The 20,668-nt window shown below is 43.5% G+C and overlaps 1 protein-coding gene and 1 long non-coding RNA gene across 3 annotated transcripts; one reads left to right on the forward strand and one right to left on the reverse strand.

Moving 5' to 3' along the window:
* Window positions 1-330: 330 nt before the first annotated feature.
* On the reverse strand, window positions 331-19,019 carry ism2a (isthmin 2a). 2 transcript variants are annotated; one of them, XM_017476209.3, is made up of 6 exons: window positions 18,536-19,019; window positions 10,758-10,997; window positions 8,416-8,701; window positions 5,305-5,442; window positions 4,008-4,076; window positions 331-3,094 (listed from the first exon to the last, which is right to left on the reverse strand). In XM_017476209.3, exons 1-6 carry the CDS (start codon window positions 18,662-18,664, stop codon window positions 2,577-2,579), a joined length of 1,380 nt encoding a protein of 459 aa, XP_017331698.1. In that variant the 5' UTR covers window positions 18,665-19,019; the 3' UTR covers window positions 331-2,576. The 2 variants fall into 2 exon arrangements, with proteins under 2 accessions (XP_017331698.1, XP_017331699.1); XM_017476210.3 differs by lacking the exon at window positions 18,536-19,019 and adding an exon at window positions 17,685-18,506.
* On the forward strand, window positions 12,379-20,315 carry LOC108269993 (uncharacterized). Its single transcript, XR_001813606.3, has 3 exons — window positions 12,379-12,634; window positions 19,432-19,546; window positions 19,825-20,315. It is a non-coding gene; the product is annotated as an uncharacterized LOC108269993 (long non-coding RNA).
* Window positions 20,316-20,668: the final 353 nt, after the last annotated feature.

Genomic DNA, 20,668 nt, shown 5'->3' on the forward strand with positions numbered 1-20,668 from the left:
CCGGGCTGAAAGGTGAGGCTTTAGCTCTTAAAACAACATCCCTGTACGCACAAGTGGGCTTTGATACTTTTGGGACTGGGAGTGGATTTGCAAAGCACACTTTCATTGTTCTTTATAGGGGATGTTCTGTTTGTTCCCCGAACGACTCTCCTGACAGGCTGCACTACAATGAGACCAAAGTCTTCGGTATTATCTAACTAACTAACTAACTGTTTGGTGGGGAGCCAATATAGTGCATGTGTGTTCACCCCGCTTGAACTTTTCCATCATGAATCACCACACAATAGCTCATAAAAGTGAAGTGAGGAGAAAAAATAATATAGTTTGTAAAAAAAAAAAAAAAAAAAAAAAAAATTAAGGCCAAAGGTAGTGCTTAACATGATGCTTCCACCACCATGCTTCACTGAAAAGATGGTGTTCTATTATACACTATTTTGTGTAAAATCATGGCATGTAATCCCACTAAAGTCTATTTCAGTTCCAGGTTCTAACACTACAAAATGTGGAAAAAAAATCTCACGGGTGGTGAATACTTGGGTGGTAAGACACTGTGACCAGGAGGCTTTTGAGGTAGGTGACATTTTTGGTGAGAATTTGTGGTGAAGATAAACAGCATGATCAAGATGTAACATGTGCTGCCTGCTCGGGCGGAAAGGGATTCTACCTAGAACCCTTTTTGATAGGAGAACCGTCTGTAGTAGGGTCGGTCATAGTCTATGAAAATTCTCTCAGAGGGACAACCTAAAGAATTAAGGATCCTTAGATGTGTAACATGCTGCCTACTCATTTAGAAAGGAGTTCCCTCTCAGAACCCCTTGTTGAAACCCTCTGTTGCAGGGTTCCTCACAGAAACGTTACCGGTTCTCCAAGAGGGACTGATAAAAATGTGCTCAGGGGTACAAGCTGAAGAATTACGGATCCTTAGATGTAACACCTGCTGCCTAGTCATGCGGAAAGGGGTTCTACTTCAAACCCTCTGTGATAGAAGAACCCTCTGTCGTAGAGGCTTTAAAAGGTTCTCCCAGTGGGGGAAGAAAAAACAAAAAAATAATAATTGAGTAACACATGATGCCTACTCATGCAGAAAGGGGTTCTTCTCGGAAAAAAAAATCTCTGACAGATGTTCCGTCAGATGGACCAAAACGAAGAATACTTAAAAGATTTAACATTCTTTCTAGAAGTGTATAATTCTGCCCGTACTCCAAGAGTCCTTAGGTTTAACCCTTAAGGGTTGTAGGTCGAAACTTTACGACAGACACGGTTTCATTTTCAGAAACGGTTTCAAACAGCACCCTTTTAAAAGACTAGAACTGTCCAAAGACCTCTGAAGAAGCCTTTTGAAGAAGAGTGTGTGCCAAGATCATCTGGATCATTTTGGAGGAAGTATATATTACGTATATGCATTCTTTGTTGTCCTATACATCCCATAATATCCTATACACCAATACAGTAACCAATTTTTTTTTTTTTTTTTTGGTCGGGGGGATTCCCTGGAGAGCCCTGGAATAAACTAATATTTTTTTGAAGTGCTCAAACTTTCTAAATAGAAATATTTGGTGTGGTCATATTTGAATATTTGCTCAATTGTTTGATAGGATTATATCCAGATGTTAGTACCATTGTGAAGGATTACGGTCACTGGGGAGCATCTCAAACAATTTGTTTGTACCTTTGTACCATTTAAGAAGATCTAAGGATCCTTAATCGCAGACAAATTTGAAGAAATGTCCTGCAGGTTTGTGTAGAAGAATCCCATCAAAAAAAAAAAAAAGGGTCTCAAATTCTTGTCACTGAGGTGAGAGCCTTAATGCTACAGCATGCATCCTTTACCTTGGGAAGCTACAGGACCTTGGGGAACACAGATGTCTGATAACATCATGAACCTTGATAAAAGCTTAGCCCATTATCATGATACGAGAGTGTAATATTTCCACACGCCTAGTTCTTGCTAAAAGGAGAATTTCATCCTGACGATGGAATCTTTAGCCCTTTTATGAAGCAAAACAAGACCTACGATCCTGCACCATCAATCCTGAACGTCTGTGAAAGCTATAAATGACACTGGATCCGAGTACATCTGGGGTAACACGCAGGTTCGGGAAGAGTCGTGAAATATTTCGAAGCCACGCGCATGCGGCACTCGGGCTCGTGTTTGATTTATTTGGATGGATCTTGCCTGCGTTGGACGAGCTCCAACTCTAAGCTTCTATGTCTAAGATAACAACCGGGGATTCTGCTTGGACTCAAGTTTAGCAGCCTGACTGGAATTCCTTTCATGACAAAAAGGGAAAAAAAGAAGGGTCGGGGATACGAACACGAGAAATACAGTGAACCTGTTCCAGAGGATGGTGTTTGAAAGAGTCCCTGATTGCTTCAACTGGCTCTCTGGGGGAAAAGTGCGGAAGATAGAGATCGTTGTATTACTGTACTTTGTTCGGGCTGTTGTATCAGTTAAACAGTGTACAATGCAGGTTTTTTTTTTTTTTTTTAAATGTTTCTTAACTCCAGTCGTAACCTGTAGCGAAATACTGTACATCTACATATAAAATAATTCTGATATGAGACAGCTTTGCCTCTCAGTACTCTCGAGCCTCCTCCAGCTCGTTCATATAGACGTCCTCCTGAGGGTTCTCCGTGCACCGCAATCCGTTGTTGGGTGGACGTACGGAGTGGAAGCGGCTCCAGTCTCCTTTGCACAGGATCCATGGAAGCACGTCCACCTTGTAGTGGAGCTCCGGAGAGAACTCGGTGCTGATGAGGTTGGGCGCACCGGCACCTTTACCCCTCGTGATCAGCTTCATGTGCTCGTCGTAGCAGCAGTGCTGGGCGGCGAGCGTGGTGCTGTCGAACGACAACATGGAGCGCACGCAGAACCGCGCAGACGGCTTGTAGATATCGAGGCGCTCTTTGGGTCCGCTGGCGTCGCGCCAACGGTAGTTCTTGCGCAGCTTGTCGTCGAAGATGTTCACGGCGCTGTAGACGACTTCGGACGGGTAGACGCAGGGGCAGCTGGGTAATTCGGTCAGGACTTGGTGGAGATACTTCTGCAGGAAGTCGTTCTTGCAGTTGAGCCACTTCTCACAGCTGTCCACGTCTGCGAGGGAGGAATCAGTAAGAGTTCAATCACAGAGCTCAGTGATTACCAAAAAACGCTGACATATGTGCGTGAGAAGTCCGGGATATGACTAATTGTTAAGTTCGGCTCTTTTTCCTCCACTCTCACTGACATCCTCTACTCTTTAGAAAAATAACTTTTAGTGAACGAGACAGCTCTTAACATCGGCTCATATCGTCTGCCAAGGAGGCAGCCGCCATATTGGAACGTTTTCATTAAAAACATTTACGTCCCGACGTGATTATTTAAAAAAATAAAAAATGAAAAAACCCAGGTCCTGACACTTTATCTCGTTACATTTTCATACCACACTTATTACAGTTAAATAAAAAGAGAGCTCACGTTTCCCGCGCCCAAATCTTCAACTATCAAAGTATGGTTTTTGGAAAGCGAGCCACTATTTCACGGTCTTTCTAACGCTCTCGACGGAGCAATCCTGAAAATCTTAAATAATGTTTTTGTTTCCAGTCCAACTGAACTCCTGCTTTCTCTTTGATTGCAGCCTCACGGGGGCCGTTCCCGAAAAAACGACAAGCGCCATTTCAGCTGCAGGGGAAACATGCTTTACACTGAAGAGAAGATAATAAAATCTGTAAATATTTAAAGAGAGAAGCGGCAAAGCTTTGAGCGCAATCAGCTCGCTCGGTGGGAATTAACCCGGTCTCCCCGAGGAGCGTAACCTCATGAGCGCACACAAGTACCGGTAATGATTATAAATCGCTCTCATTTGGTGAGTACTGACTGGACGCTCCGAAAACACTGCAGCATGTGAACTAATACGCACAATAGAAGGTCAGTGAGCAGTTTAAGGATCCTAGGAAATCTCTGCACGTCGATAAATCCAGTGGGAACAAATGGAATTGGTGTTGTGTGTTAACTGGAGTTTTCCAACCTGTATCGAAGGCATCAGTGCCATTCATCATCTCGTGAGGAATGAGCTCCGTCACGGCATTCAGGTCATCTGGAGAGGAGAGGAGAGGAGAGGACAAAAAAACAAAAAAACAAACAATACATATTATATGCCGACCACAATGGGCTGCATGCTATAAATAAATAAATAAATAAATAAATAAATAAATAAATAAATTCTTAACAATTCTATACAAGTAAAAACTTTTTTTTTCCTATACAGGTCAACAACAATCTGTCTCTTTTATATCGAAAACTCGCTAGACCCCGTTAAAGGAAAAATAGTCGAACGCGAGATTAGAAGCTCCTGGAAACCGAGAACATGTCCAAATATATATCTTTGTTCCAGAACTGCCCCTAATGCTATTATTATTATTATTATTATTATATACAGTCATTTTTGATCGGTCTCGTAAAGGGTGCCAATAATTCAACTTTAATCATCATTTCATCATTTCAAAGCCACACCGATTCCGAACATATTACCGGAGTTTACTTTTATTCTATGAATTGAGTAGAGCTCTTTAAATACATAAGTGATCTACGGTATATGCTAAATACCCGCTAAATATTCCTTACTCAACCCCGCCCCCAGAGATTTAGACGTATACATTTTATTAGAAGTAAACAATTTAGGCGTTACCACGACAGGGTTTTTCACGTGTCCGCTTGTCCCAGTCGACACTGCGTAGACGCTCGTACGCATAAGGAATCGTGCAAATATGGTCTGCTACACACCGTGTACAACATGTGAAGCGAGTTCAAGGGAAATCTGAATTAACTCCACATCGGCTCTAGAAAAATATTAAAGCTGTATCTGTATCTCTGCCTAAATCAACGGAATCGCGGTCAATGAGCCGCAGATGTAACGTGCGTATTTCTGTAACGTCAACGGCATGCAAGAGCTGTGAATGGACTTTGTGAATGCACCGTGTGTGTGTGTGAGTGCGTGTGCGCTCTGAAATGAACCCGCGCATAAGCCGTGTACTGAAAGACCCCCTTTGAGCCAAGAAAGAGCAGTTTTTATCCCGTGTATACAGTGCACACATGGAAAAGCCAACCCGAAATACATGTTTTCAGTAAACGCAGGTTAATCGGCGACGTGTTAGTTCAGCTTAAATTAACAAACGACGCACTATAATGAAACAGTACTAAATTCAGTACTCTGTTATTATATTCAGAACCGAAAGCCTGGTATCCGGGAGGATTTGTGCACAAAGGACTCCTGTGGTGTGTGTGTGTGTGTTTTCAGCAGGTGGAATGATGGGACTAGACCTCACCTGGACACCGCTGCAGGTCGCAGGTGCGAGACTCGGTGGCAGTGCAGGCGTAGCCGCACGATCGGACCCTCTTCTGGGTGCCGTGGCCGCAGGTGGCGCTGCACGGGGACCAGTCGCTCCACTCCTCTTCTTCATAATCTGCAGGGTTTTGAGAGGAACAACGACACAACGCTCCGAATGGGATTTAGCCGTTTGAAAAATATTTCATTTTTATGGATATTTACACGTGCAAAGTCAAAAGTCGTTTAAAAAATGAAATCCGTAGACATATTCAAGTAATAAAAATCCGCGAAAACCTTTTTTCTTTTTTTTTTTAAAAATGTAAATGTCATCATTTATGCCGTAGAGGCTTAAAGTTTAGAATAAAAAAAAACGGTGATTTTTTTTTTCGTTATCGCCCGATTAATATTCAAATACAGGTTCTCACGTTGTTAAAATTCTGAGCGTTTTCAAAGCCTCGACTTGCGCAGTGTGTGTGCGAGAGGGACTCGGACTGGCGCATTCCTCACACGGCAGGTGGGAAGGTTATGCAACCGAGCCGGAAATGCTCCGCACACTTTTAAGAGCGCTGAGAAGTAGAGGTGTGTGCAGGACCTTATTTTTTAAAATACAAACCCCTGCTCTATCTTGAGGGAATTCTGACCAATCCTGCGGTTATTTATTTATTTATTTTTGTATGCCCATCTGAGAGATATTCTGGGAAGAAGTAGTTGCTTATACGGTAAAAAAATATATATATATAGAGAAGAAAATAAGTAGCAGGATAAAGCGTTCACCGAGGACCAGCGAATGAGCACGGTAAACGCGTCTCGCCATTTCTGCCGTTAATACGGCGTCAATCGAGGTGGTGTTTCTTCGCCCCGTTAGCTTTAGAGCCGACATCTTACTCTGTGTTCGCTCTAGCAAGCAGGAAGCGGCCTTGGTTAGAACCGTGGTTTCGTTCTTATCCTGTCGTATACCTAAACATCTATAGAGACATTATGAAGAAATACGAGATTGTTGGTCCCGCTGGTGTAGAAGCCTAGGAAGAAGCCTGGCGTGTAACACGTAACATGATCCGTACCGTATATTCGTAAGCTATCTATAGCTACTTTTGTTACTCATCGTAGCTCTACAAGCACGTGAGATGCACGCGAGAAGTGATACATTTCAATGATCCGACTCTCGCTGGTGTGACCGTAGGGTTCGTTTTTTTCTTATTATGGTAATCCTGGAACATCTGACCTCGCTATTTTTCCCCGACGACATTGCGCAAAATACCTGAATACTCCTACGTTAACCGTAACTCTCATCTCAGGAGAAGCGCACGTCTACGTACTGCATGGTCCTTTCATTTGAGCTTTTATTGTAGTATCGATTTTACGCGTGATACTCGATTCCTCCATTAAATCTGACTCGAGGCCACCGTTGCGTAAAACCGAGTGACACCTTATTCATTGTGGCCAATGAGCACAGGGATCACATGACCCGACACTGACCTGAAGCTCAGCGACGCTACGGAATGAAAAAGCGGAAAAACGACGTCACGGTAAAGCCGCGGGTGAGTTTTAACCTGAACTGGTTTGAGAACCATGGACATAAGAATACATTCATGAAATTTACTTACAGTTTGCATTGTTTCGGCCGAGGACGGTAACGAACTAATTGATTAAGAACGCATTCGAGAGAGAAGAGAAGAACGTGAAGCGTGGTTTTTTGGGCCGAGCTCTGTAAAAAAAAAAAAAAAAAAAAAAAGTGCCACAAATTCCTCGGCGAGCTCAAAGTCGTTTGAGCCGTGTGAAGTGCAGCTCAGCGCCAGGGCTCGAGATGAAAAGAAGAGCCGAGCGTGCTGGAGATGAAAAGAAGAGCTCGGACTGTCCGCCACAATCTCGCAGCCTGTTCCAATCTGCCGTCTAATTATACACAAATATTAGTTGTTTAGCCAGCGGAGAGGCCCGACGCTGCCATTAGCAAAGCGCAGAGCTTCTAAACTCAGAGCTTTCCCATCCATGGCGTCAAGCTCAAAGGCCTGCGTGCACAATGTGGGTCAAAACGAGTCGGGTACTGTCTCCGTCTTGTGCGACGGTTAAAATAAAACGTTCCTAACGATCACTGCTTTTCATCGGGTACTGAAACACACAGATCGGCGTGTGAAATGATGTGGATTTTCCTTCTGGATGATAAACGTGACGTCAGGAACTAACAAAAAAATCACTGGAAGCTATAAACCTTAAGCATGAATCATTACATCATCTAAAGGAAATGTTTACACACAGACTATATAAGTGAACGGGGAGATTTTACACTGATCTACCGACAAAAAAAAAAAAAAAAAAAAAAAAAACGTATGCCAGGTGTAGGTAAGAGGGTTGGAGTAATAATATAAGAAGTATAATAATTTAGTGTTGATGGATAATGTCCAACAATCTAAAAACAAATCAATAAAAAAAAAACCCCAATTAAAAGCCATCTTTGAATGTTGTAACGTCACAAACAGCCTTAAATAATGCAACGTATACATCGGGAAAATCTGCGTTGGTATCTCCCCCCCCCCCCCCCCCCCCCCCAACTTCTGTTTACTGATAAAGATCAAACGAAAGCCTGAGAGAGAGACCGGCCATGGGAATTAGCGTGTTTATATAACAGTCCTTAAGTGCAACCTCGAATCATAAATCATGTCAGGACTACAGAGGAGACTGGGTTCTGCACCGCTGTTTCATACCAGGAGAGGAAATCGGCTTCAGGGAAACATTTAAGAAATGCAACGTGTGCGAAATCCGCGTTTTCGAACCCCAGCGCTCGTTATCCGACACGGAGAACGGGTCGAGATTTCCCTTCCGAGACGTCAATCGCAGAAATTTCGGACTGATGGAAGAGCTAGCCTTAGTCTGACGCGTAAATAACGACCAACTTAATAACACGGGTTTTAAATGTTAATCGATAATAGAGTCCACTAAGGATGAATTGATGCTAGCCGGACAACAAAAAAATGAATTGATAAGACTCACGTCGTAGTTAAGGTTAGCGCTTCACTAGTTCGTGATTAGTACATATATATAAGTATTTATCCAGGTATTAGTGCGTGATTATTCATGTACTGTTGCTGAAACATCTTGTGTCTCTCCATCTTACCATAACTCTCCATCGAGTCCCAGCCCTTCCACCGGTTCTCCCAGTCCACTCCAACGCCGCTCAGCAGGGAATCTTCTCCTCCGTAGCTCAGGTCGTCACCGTTCTCCTCCAGACTGGCCTGGCCAGCACTCTCGTCGCTGGAGTCGTGGTATTCCCAGAAGAGAGGCCAGAAGAGTTTCTTGTGGCCAAGCCATTCCTCGGAGTTCAGAGGCCAGTCGTTCCTGCCCTCTTTAGCCAGGTCCATCTCGACCTCCATCTGAGGGTCGTCCACAACCTCGATGGTCACCTGACACAAGACCAAGCACACCAGTGACGACACAAAAAACTCTAGGTTCTCACCACTTGATATCCTATACCATGAGGAGCATTTTGTTTCTCCACGGACCCATACCGACACCGTGGAGGTGCGAAATTTCGGACGGTATTCCAACAGCGTACATGTTTAACTCCCCACTGAACTGTATTACCAGAGATTATCAAACTGTCCTGTAAGCGTCCCTCGTGTCAAATCCCTAGGTGATGTTCACATCGTTACGGGTTCGGCATGCCACGGCTTGTGGGATGATAGAGATGCTGTGATCCCTCAGCAAGCCTAGACAAAGTCCCGGCTGTTTATATTGCTCCTGAGGTAACAATCTGATGGTTGCAGGAGCTGTTTATAAATACCTGTATCGAGGTGATTAAGGTACTGTAGCAACGGCGATTACGTCATCGTTCTCCGTCCCGATTCTCAAGAACACAGGAGGAGGTCATACATTCTTACAGAGTGTAAGGAGGTTTTAATCTGCTAATATAACACATGTAATGCTCATAAGTGTCGATATGGTGAGGTGTTCTGTAAGGAGTTGTATATTTAAGATTTACGGAAGGTGGTAAAAGTAATTCTGGTTCATCACACCGTCCCGTCGTTGATTACGGCTCCTGAAATTAGCTCCGCCCCAAGCTAAATCAGAGCTCGTCATGGTCTTTACTGCAACTGGCCTTACATGGAGTAGAGAAAAATGACAAAGCTCTCCTTTAAGCTTGTCTACAAGGCTAACTGAGGGAGCTGTGGATCACGTTTGGCTTCATTTCGTCTTACACAACTTGCTTTTGTCTTACGGAGTGCAAGTCAAGTCTCTCCACGAGTAAACATTTGCTACGTATCACGCTTACGATATATAAATAAGACTTAATAAAGCAAATGAGACAAATAAGGACACATGCAAATAAAAAACAGCTTCGTCTGGTATTCACGGACGACGGACCGTTCCCACTTGGACGGCTCCGACATTTTCCCCGTTATAAAAGTCGATTGTGTGTTGTTGTTTTTTTTTTGTTTTTTTTTCCCCCCAAGAAGTCTAACTTCATTTCCTTCCAAATCCTCATGAACACAAACATGGTAACAGCGCTAAAAATAAAATAAAAAAATGAAAAACAAAAAAGGACCCTTCTTTAACTCATTTTAAAGGCACGTTTAAAAAAAGATCGGGATCAGCTCTCTGAAATAAACATTAAAAACCGGACTGTTAAAACAATACGCCGGCCTTTCACCTTTCGGATTTTCCGTGTTTTTGTTCCCTCTTTTATAAACTCCGCGGAGAGGTTCGAGCGAGACGGCCGAGCTGCGCTCCACCGGCGTAGAGGTCTCGCCTTGGGTAATTTAAGAGGCCTCTTTGCTTAAGAACAGCTGTGACACAGCCAATAAGTGCATAAAAATACCAACTCCCTTTTGCAATCACTTTGTAATAACAGTGTGAAACAATGAGTGCACAGGTTAATTACATCCAGCGCAAACTGGTGCCAAGTGAAATGAATTCATTTTGTCTGAACTACTACAAGTCGATCAGGTAGGTGGGAGGTCTACAGGACCGATCACTGTCGAAGAGGAACATATTTGTTCAACATATTTCCCAATAATAATTTGCTGTAAATGACTTTTGCATGGATGCCAAAGCATACCGATAGTCCGTGAAGAAAAGGCCTCAAACCGCCAAAATGAGCGCACATTAGCACGATTTCTCAGAGCCATTGAGTAAACAGTTTTCTGACCTTCACTAAAACTCCATTTTGGTGTTTTCCCTACTGAAATACACCAACGTCAGCTCTAATCCCGTTTTACCCTGTGCGATTTTTAGCGCTCTTGCAAAAATCCCACCGTACAAGACGGAATCACGGCCAAATTCTAGAGCGGTAACATTTTCTCCGTGTCGGTTTATACGATAACGATTTGGTGGCTCGAACGATTCGTCGGACCGATTCTAGCGCACTCGTGGTCTGACGTTTCTCCGGTTCCCTGCTCACAACTTTACGAAGTTCCGTTCCTACCCGCAGAGAAGAGAGAAGTCTAGGTCTGGTCTTACCTGGATATTGGGATTCTGCGAGCCCAGATCCGCATTAGCAAGGTCGGGGAAGTTCTTCAGGTCTAAGATGAAGGGCTCCTCTTCCTTGGGTGCCGGTTTGGGCAGAACTCCGTCCGATCGAAGCTGTGGCCATCTCCTTTTGTGTCGGTGTGGAGGTGAGCCGCTCCTGCTCAGCTGGTTCTGCTCCCGAAGGTCCTCCAGGGTCTGGCTAGCATCTACAGAGCGAACGTGCCCTCCGGCCTGACGAAACACGCGGTATTTAATCAAAATCAATAGCTAAAAGCTAAACAAGTTAAATATAGATTACATTACAAACTCTTCATGCATTTCAAACATATATTTTTTTTAAAATTTTCATTCAAAGAACTAAGGGTTGTTGTGTTTTTTTTTTGTGTTTTTTTTTGTAGAATATTTTAGCCAGCTAGATGTTTTAGCAGTGCATATTATAATCATTCATGGCTTAGCATAAATGTTGTCAAGTTATCAATTATCAAGTTATCATATAAGAGAGAGAGATAGAGAGAGATTTGTAGACATCTGTAACTCACTATATGTCCAGTGGACGTCTAAATCGTGAGGAGATATTGTGAGAATTGTGAGTTTGTAAACTCATAACCGCGAGAAATAAAGTCAAAATTGTGCGAGACGAACGAACAATCGTGGGAAATAAAGTCCGACTGGCGAGATAGAAAGTTTTTCCCCCTCCGTGGTGGGAAATCTTGAAGTTTTTCCCCAGTCAGGTTTTCAGTGGAAATTTTTTTATAGCGATATATATAAAACTTTTGCCCAGAAACTGTCTGTAATTCTGACAAGACAAGAATGAACTTAAATGTTTGAGTCTAATTGCTGTGGCACCACGCTCACTTTGAATATAATTTAAAAACTCTCAACTCTTTTTACAAGATGTAAAAAAGAATTTTTTTAAAACCAGTGCTACCGGAGCTAATCTACAGCCGTGGCTACTTCACCACCCAGAAAGCAATGCGTTTCCCCTGTTTGTTTTTTGTTTTTTTTTTTATTTTAATTTTTTTATTAAGAGTCTGATCTCTGCGCCTCTGTAGGCTGTTTTAGAACAGTTTTTAGAACAGTAAATAGTGCTATGTTTAATAGATTCTGGTGGATTTAATACGACCTATAAAGGATATGATTCAACCCTCTATAAAGCCTCCTGAAGGACTGAAAAACGGGGCAAATAACTCCTGAAGCAATTCTAGCACGCATGCGAAGACGACCAGAAGATCCGTCATCTTCCAACACCATATCAAATCTATACAGCTGTGACCCTGAACCCTTATGAAAAGGAAAGAAAAAAAAAAAAAGTCCTGGGTTTCAAATAAACACATCTGGAGTGAAATGTCTACCACATGACAGCATATCAAGAGGACTTTAAAAGGGGATTACTGGAATAACTTGCATGTTTTTTTTGGGGTTTTTTTTTTTTTTTCATGGCTTGGGGTGGAATACAGGCTAGTTCATGGACACGTTACCTTTAAAACTTGTAGCGTAAAAGAAACGAGATCTCTTCATTTACGCTCAACGTTGACGTAACGGTCCAAACGTCCACGTGATACTGATATACTCGAGTTGCACAACCCGTTTGACATTGCAAAACATCTGATAAGACGTAGCGCTGTTGTTTTTAGGCCTCCATCCTACATAAGTTACTTATCAAACCCGAAGCCTGCATGCTACAGCCCTCCCGCTAGCAACCAAACAAAACAGAGCGGCCGGAGAAACACGGCCAGACACGCACGGACAACGCGGCGTTCGGCTGCTTTTCTCCTGACAGCTGGATGACATTAAGCGCAAACGCAGCACTGAACCGACGAGAGCAATACTGCGAGATCTTGGAGGACGGCCCAGGACGGTGCATGCAGGTAAATTATTACACATTAAGGGATATGTATCTCTTTCATCTGGTTTACTTTAATATGGAGACCTGAAGTCTGGCGTAGGAGAGACGGCCTCCCGTTGTCCCGGATCCACAACAACACGGTCAGAGAGCTCTGAAATCATCTGCTATCTATCACCATTCCGGCACCTCCTGTCTCGCCGCGACGTTACATCCACGAACGCTCTCTCGGATGGCGCAGGGATTCTCCGTCACGCGGATTTAATAGGTATCTAGGATTACGTAAGGCTTCGGAAAGGTTAGATGCTCCTCGGGAATGTCCGCCGGATCCTCCAGGTCCAGTACGGACATCTTATCGATGGAAGAGGGGTTAGAAATGGACCCTACCTGAGCCTTTCATGAGCTACATGCATGCCTTAAGAGCACCAGATGAGACCCAGTCACGTCGGGCCTCTACGTCCTGGTTCCTTCAACACTTCAAAGGGCTCGTGTGGAGGCCCTGTCTATGAGCCACCAGGGACATCAAAGAGAAGTCATAGAACACGATCAGCCAGACACCGAGAGCCACAAATACGGACACGATGGACATCGTCGAACGGCCACCTTCACTCGGTTCGGGCACCTTTTAAAAACCCATCTCGAGGCATGAACTAGGTACGATCATAACCGTAATTCCTCCTAGCGAACTCGTCCTACTTGCGCAGGTCATTCTCCAAATTGTAAAAGGACCCTTCGAGCGCTGTCCACCACAACCACATCTGTACGGCTTCTGTTTCCCAGAGCGCACATCTGGAGACCTGATTCGATCATCCCTTTCGTCTTCTGGCAAAGAAACAGCAGTGAAGGAGAAGGGGGGGGGGGGGGGGAGGGGGTTAGCGAGGCTTCCTGATCAAAGCCTTCCTCTGCTGATCATGTGTAGCCTGCCTTGTCTCACTTCTCCGACTCTGTCTCTCCCACACGCAAAGCAGATGTCCTCCACTGCAGACGATAAACTTCACCCCAACAGCCGCTCTATTGAATTTCACAATCTCCAAGGAAGCAAGAGAAGCACCTTCTGTGCCCTTAAAACAATTATCAGTGCCACAGTGTGCCTGAGTCACCTCAGTTAAAGAGTCTGATGGATTCTCAAGCTGGAGCTGTATTTATTTATTTTTAAATCCAGGACGACCGTAAATCAAAATTACAGTGATACTGGGGATTTTTATGTGTCTCACAAGTGTGAAAGTGATTATATCCAAGTAGCCCTGCCTACACTCTTAGAAAAACAGGTTCCTCATGGGTTCTTTGGAGAGATAAGGGTTCTTAGCGTCCTAAATAGGCTGTAACTAGAACACTTGAGGGATCTTTATGTGTCTCACAAGAGTGAAAGTGAGTATCTTCAAGCAATCCTGTGTACACTCTTTTAAAAAAATGGTTCCTCGAGGGTTCTTCAGATATATAACGGTTCTTCGCTTTCTAAAAACTTTGTACCTGTAGCCCTGAATGAATTCTATTTTCATCAAAAGGGTGAAAAGCGAGCATTTCTATGCAGCGCCTGTCTAGACTATTAGAACCCTTGTTCCTCAAGGGTTCCTTGGATAGATAAAGGTTCTTAGCTTCCTAACTGGGTTGTGTCTAGAGCACTTGAAGGATTTTATACATTTCACAACCGTGAAAATTACTATTTCCAAACAACCCTGCCTACACACTTAGAAAATGAAGGTTCCTCGAGGGTTCTTCAGAGAGATAAGGGTTCTTAGCTTCCTACATGGGTTGTATCTAGAACAACTGATAGATCTTTATGCATCTCACGAGCGTGAAGGTGATTATTTCCGAGCAGACCTGTCTAAACTCTTAGAAGAACAAAAAAGAGTCCTCAAGGGTTCTTTGGATATTTATGGCTCGTTGGTTTCCAAAGGTTTTATTGACAAAAGATTCAATCTGGAACCGTGAAGGGTTCTACATAGATTCTTGAAGGTTTTCCCCTGAAGGACAGTCTGAAGAAATGTTCAATAAGACTATGCGTTTTTTTTTTAAGAAGCACAACCACGCCAAAACAACGTGCCAGAGTGTGTAAACCTCGGAATAATTTCTGTTACATGAAGTCTTTCCTGTTAGTGTTTAATAAGAGTGATGAGGTTCTGAGAAAGCCCTCCAAGAACATCTCATACCTTCAGCCTCCTTCATGCTGAAATCAAACCTCGGAGAACAACCTCCTTGCCAAGATAAGCCACTCGCTCAACATAAAACTGCTTGGTTTTGTCTCATTTTCCACATCAATGAAACACGCCGAGACCGACCTGCGGGAGGAAAAGACGGCTTTGCTTTTGCACGAGTAACACAAGTTAATAATGGAAAGCAAACGGCTTAGGAGACGTTCCTGTGGCTGCGCATCGCTCCACAACAACGGAGAATAATTCAAAGTGCCTGGAGCCGGAATTCCTGACCGCTCACACGAAGAGGGGAGGAGCGGCTGAGAGAAACGGAGAATACTAAAAGCACTGTCAATGCATGGATAGATGCCCGACCAAGCGTTTTTCCTTATTCTGTTTTTTCCCTGCCACATCCTGCATACCACCATGTTGCAATCTGATTTGGCATGGTTGACATCACCAACGCACCAATGGCCCGAGAGAACAAATAAAACTTGTTGGATTTCGCTGAGCTTAACATAGTAAACGTCACGATGAGTTCCATCACCGAGAACACACAAACGAACCCACAGCCGTTCCTCTGAAGACCCCCACAACACGTCAGCTCCCGGTTCGGAGACGGAGACCAAAACGAGGCGCATTCATTAAAACAGCTCGGAACGGATAGATCTGTTTATTCATCTCCAAAAAAATTCATCTCTTCACGTGCAGGTTGTGAAACCCGACGCGAGAACGTCCACATGACCGAAGCCCACGCAAACCAAAACGGACTGCTAGCATATGGTAGAACAATAAAAATAATACTTTTTTTTTTTTTTTCTCCATACATTTCAAGCTCTTTGGAATGAAATTCCCGGAGGAAATCGTTGCTGACTCAGAAAAGCTATTCGTTTGCTGTATACGTTCGGAACTGGAACCAATTTATTCTGAAATATATAAAAGAATCTCTAGGGGAACCAGTTTGAAGCTCAAATAGACCTTTTTAGAGTGTATTATTGGTTAACTACAACATGGAGACATGGTTTATTAAATTATATGTCTTTGGTGTACCACAATCCTGTAACTTTTTGAGTTATGGCGGTTGGCCATGATACTTTATCATTTATATGTCACATTTTACCGAGAGCGCAGCCAGATTTTTATTTGTTCCAGCAAAAAAAAATTTTAAATAATAATAATAATAATAATAAAAGCCCCAGTTTTATCTTCTGGACCCCGAGGAACCATTCAGGAGTCAAAAAGTGAAGTATTTTATATTGTATATTACAACCTATCATTCACGATCCATTCAATAATTCTTGGCTGGGTTAAAAAAAACAAAAAAAAACCTATGTTCTGACCACTCTGCAGCCCAAAGCGTTTTACACGTTGGTCTGATTTATATCAATTCCTCCACTCCGGATGGTATGTGTGTGTTCTAGTGGTTTTCCTTAAATACGAGCTAGCGTTTCAGCGTTAAATCCTGGATATAGCATCTGCACCGTGCCCATGAGAGCGTTTGCACCATATACTTTCAAACACAGATTATGGTTTACAGTTTCGTCTTAACCTCAATTAGGGTGCTGGATATTTGAGAGCTTTCCAATCCGCAGTCACTCAACTCGGGGAAAAAAAAATACTCCGGAAACACAAGCATCTGAAAAGGCTTAAGAATGTGGCGCCCTCTGTGGCATGCGGTATCGACGGTGTGCTTGCTTCTAAGAGCAGGAAACGCTGGTGATTATTCGGTTTATCTGTTACACCACCGGTGCTCCTTCACCGTCGCTGCATGCCAATCTCACGTCTCACGTTGCAGATGGGAGTTTCGCTAAATACGCGTGTCTACTCCATTTCCTGTTGCTTTCGAGAAACCAGCGCTCTTCGGAAAACCAAATAGTTATACTGATTAGACGGAAGCGTACGGTTATATTTAGAACCGCACGATGAGTCTGGCTCTCAATTGATCGCGATATTAGTAAGCTTAGCTAACCCGATATGAAACAGGTTGTTTTAGCGGTATATGGTCAAGAAAAGTATAAATAAACAACGTGTATCCATCTCTTGCTCCTGGTCCGATTTTATAGAGCATGTACTGAAAATATGAGGGAGTAAACCAATACCTGGCAACCAGAATTCTGGGATATTCCACTATTATACCACCATCAGGGTTTAGTCAAGATTTCCTCTCATACATGACACCTGCAAGTGTACACCGTATTTCCCTGTTGGCCAACACGTAGGCATCGTCGAGATCTGAATCCGACAACGTCGTGCTCTTCAGAAACCATCGTGATGACTTGCAGGGAAATGTTTAGCTTTTCCGAGAAACCATACGGATTACTCTCCGACCATTTACCATCCATCCATGACATTTCTTGAGGCTCCTCAGACCAAGATGATTTTACACGTTAACCAGAGCCTGACTGATCCCAATCATCAATCACACTTTATCAAGCTGGTTATTGACTCGGCAAAGGGCACAAGTGTCTAATCTTATCCGCACAAAGAGCCACTGCTTTTCATTCCAACCAATCAGGAGCCGTACACGTTTCCACCTGACGAATAAGTTGATCGTAGTCTCCAATCGACCATCATGGTGAGGTTTCTGATCGGTCGGAATGAAAGTCCGAGGCCACACCAACCCTTTTTGGAAGATTGGGGTTGATCTTTTTGGAAGATTGGGGTTGATCCTCTCAAGACCAAGCTAATTAATGCTTCCCGGCTTTATACTCCAATCCCGCTTTTCGAAAATATATTGTAGGTTCCTTGTGGAACAAACCAAAGAACTGAGTTTGGAGAAAGGAGGAGGTGAAACATAACATATCATTGGTTAATATCTTATTTTATTTGATCTATTTATTTATTTATTTATTTTTTTACCCCAAATAGGCAAAAGTCATGTAGATGGTCTTTTAAGTGAGTCACACTGATGAATCATGGACAGTATGTAGAGTGTACAAGCACCTGTAGTTCATTCATTCTTCAGCAATCGCTTTATCCTGCTTAGGATCCAGAGCCTACCCCGGGAAAACCTGCCGTGAGGCAGGGGAATACACCTCTGATGAGAAGCCAGGTCATCACAGGACACCACACACACACACACACACATTCACAACTACCTAGGAGTAACTGAGCAGATCCAGTTCACCTATGTGGAGACGTGAGGAAACCGGAGAACCCAGAGGAAGCCCACGTGGGCATGCGGTGAAGACGTGAAACTCCACGTAGACCGTAGTCCCGAGCTCGGGATCGAACCCTGGAGCTGTGAGGTTTCAACCACCGTGCCGCCAACAACGGAAGAGCAAATCCTAACTTCTAAGACACTCAGTGAAACCTAAGGAACTCAAATGAACCAACACGTATGATCAGACCATCTTTTCTAAGGTAGCCGAGTTACACAAAACCTTTACAGACGATATATTCACGGGTCATCCGTTCAACATATGGACAATATGGACTAGAACAAACTGCTGAGAGGATTAAATGATTTCACACACACACACACACAGCACAGTGGTTTCCCAGTCCTACTTCTTGCTTTGAATCCCCTACATTTGAGTGCTTTCTCCTGTTTATTGCAAGCCTTTCATTAAAATGGGTGTGCTGGACTAGAAAACACTAACATGTGGACTGCTCCTCTAATCCTAATGTTCTAGCACAAAGCTCAAACACACAAGACATGAAAAAGACACTAATGGCCTCTTTCAATGAGAAACAGCTCCCAACTGTGCCATCCCATATGGCCTCGTTTACACATGGAGAGAATGTGTGTGTGTGTGTGTGTGTGTGTGCGCGTATTTCAAGTGTATCTGTACCGTAAGAGCGGTGTTCCCTCTGGGTTTAGGCTCATTGATCCTCTGCTTTCTGCTGGGGAAACCGTCAGCTGACACAAGAAAGAGGGTGAAAAGAGCCACCGAGCGCAAAACTCCACTCCGAGTCCGCATAACTGCACTAAACACTCAGTGAACTAAATACAAGGCGATTTTCAGCGCGTGCGCTTTTTCTCTCGTCTTTTCTGTGCGTTTTTTGCGCGCCGCTCGGTGGGAATCAGTGCCTCGCGCTCCAACAAAACCACTCCATTCCCATTAAACCCAAATCTCGAGTTACATCCTGTTGAGCACTGGGTGTGTGGAGGAGCTCCGGAAACATCTCAGGCGTTTATGATCCTCAGGAACGGTTCCTTGAACTTAAGGTGCCATTTGTGAGGTCCTCCTGTCGTCCCGCTGCTCCGTGCGTAAACGCTGCCGCTGGTCTGAACTCAAGGGTGCCTGCGCGCGCGTGTATGTGCGTGCGTGCGTGCGTGTGTGCGCGCGTGTATGTGCGTGCGTGTGTGTGTGTGCGCGTAAATTCTACACTACTCCACACAGCAGTTCAACTTGTCAGGGTTGCCAGATTCAACCCCATTCCTGTTTAAATCCACACTTTTAGTTCACGTATTTTTTTGTTGTTTTTGTTTTTGAAGTGTTGGTGAATTTTTTCTGTATTTTTTTTCCTTCCTGCATTGTGTTGCAACAATTAATGAATCTCCAGTGTTACACTTTGTGCCGTTTATGACTATGGGATATTTTCCACCGTTGGACATTGTTGCCGTACGGTAACAATCGACCGAATACCACCCTTAAAGAAAACGTTTCAAATTTTTTCCGTGTATTTTTTATTACTTGAACGGATTCATGATGTCGATTTAATCATGAGGGTTGAAATGTTTCAGGGGAATATGGCACGACGGTTGGTTCGATCCTGAGTCCATGCAGAGTTTGGTTCCTCCGTGGGTTTCCTCCGGGTTCTGCGCTTTCCTCCCAACTCCCAAGAAAAAAAAAATGCCGGTAAGTTCTTTACCATGCTAAAAAAATTCCCCCTAAGCGTGAAGGTGTGTAATGAACTGGTGTCCCATCCAGCATGTATTCCTGGCAGAGTATTCCCAAAACAAACATGCTCCAGATCCACCACGACCCTGACCATAAAGCGTATATTGAAGATGAATAAATGAAGGAATGAATGTTTTGAACCATGACTTACAGTACCTTACATTTAATTCATTGTGTAAACCCAATACTGCAGAAAATATATCCATCCATCTTCTATACCGCTTTATCCTTTTCAGGAAACCTGGAGCCGATCCCAGGGAACACTACGGACACTTTGGACACGCCGATCAGTCTACCGTGCATGTGTTTGGACTGGGGGAGGAAAGCGGAGTACCCGGAGGAAACCCCCGCAGCACGGGGAGAACACGCAAACTCCGCACACACAGGGCCACGGTGGGAATCGAACCCCCGACCCTGGAGGTGTGAGGCGAACGTCCCTCAAAATCCCTGAAACCCCAAGAATCCCTTAAAAGACTCTGTAAAAAGACGAAAAACAACCAAATATTAAAATATATTTTAGTGACAAGTTTTATTATAAGCTGCTATATAGATCTGGTGAATAAATATTTCCCCCTCAATCTTAAAGAAATATAATATATATATATATAATTTTTTTAACGTATTGTATAGTTCACTCCAAAAACATGTTTCTAGAGCTTCACATTAAAACCTTCAATAATGTAATTAAAATGGCTCAAAAACTATATAAACATATACTATATTTATATATATGTGTGAGTTTAGCTCATTTTTATATATTTCGAATATAACCCAATTATTGTTATTACTATTATTATTACATTTGATTTCGCAGGAAATCACGATTGAAAGGAAAAATTGATTTAGGACATGCAACCAATCTGGCAACCGGACTTCAAGCCCTCTGCGCCTATGCCTCATTGGTCAGTTTAGGACACCCAGTGACGTCGCCCTCTGTTAGTGTGATGTCACACTATGTGGAGGAGGAGGAGGAGGAGGAGGAGGAGGGACCGAGCTGGACCTCTTTAATGCAGCAGCACACACGGGAGCTATGCACAATCAGGACAATAACAGTAATAGTGTGTGATGGGAAAGTGGGTC

The sequence above is a fragment of the Ictalurus punctatus genome, chromosome 9 (genome assembly GCF_001660625.3).
Source record: "Ictalurus punctatus breed USDA103 chromosome 9, Coco_2.0, whole genome shotgun sequence".
Lineage (NCBI taxonomy): Eukaryota > Metazoa > Chordata > Actinopteri > Siluriformes > Ictaluridae > Ictalurus > Ictalurus punctatus.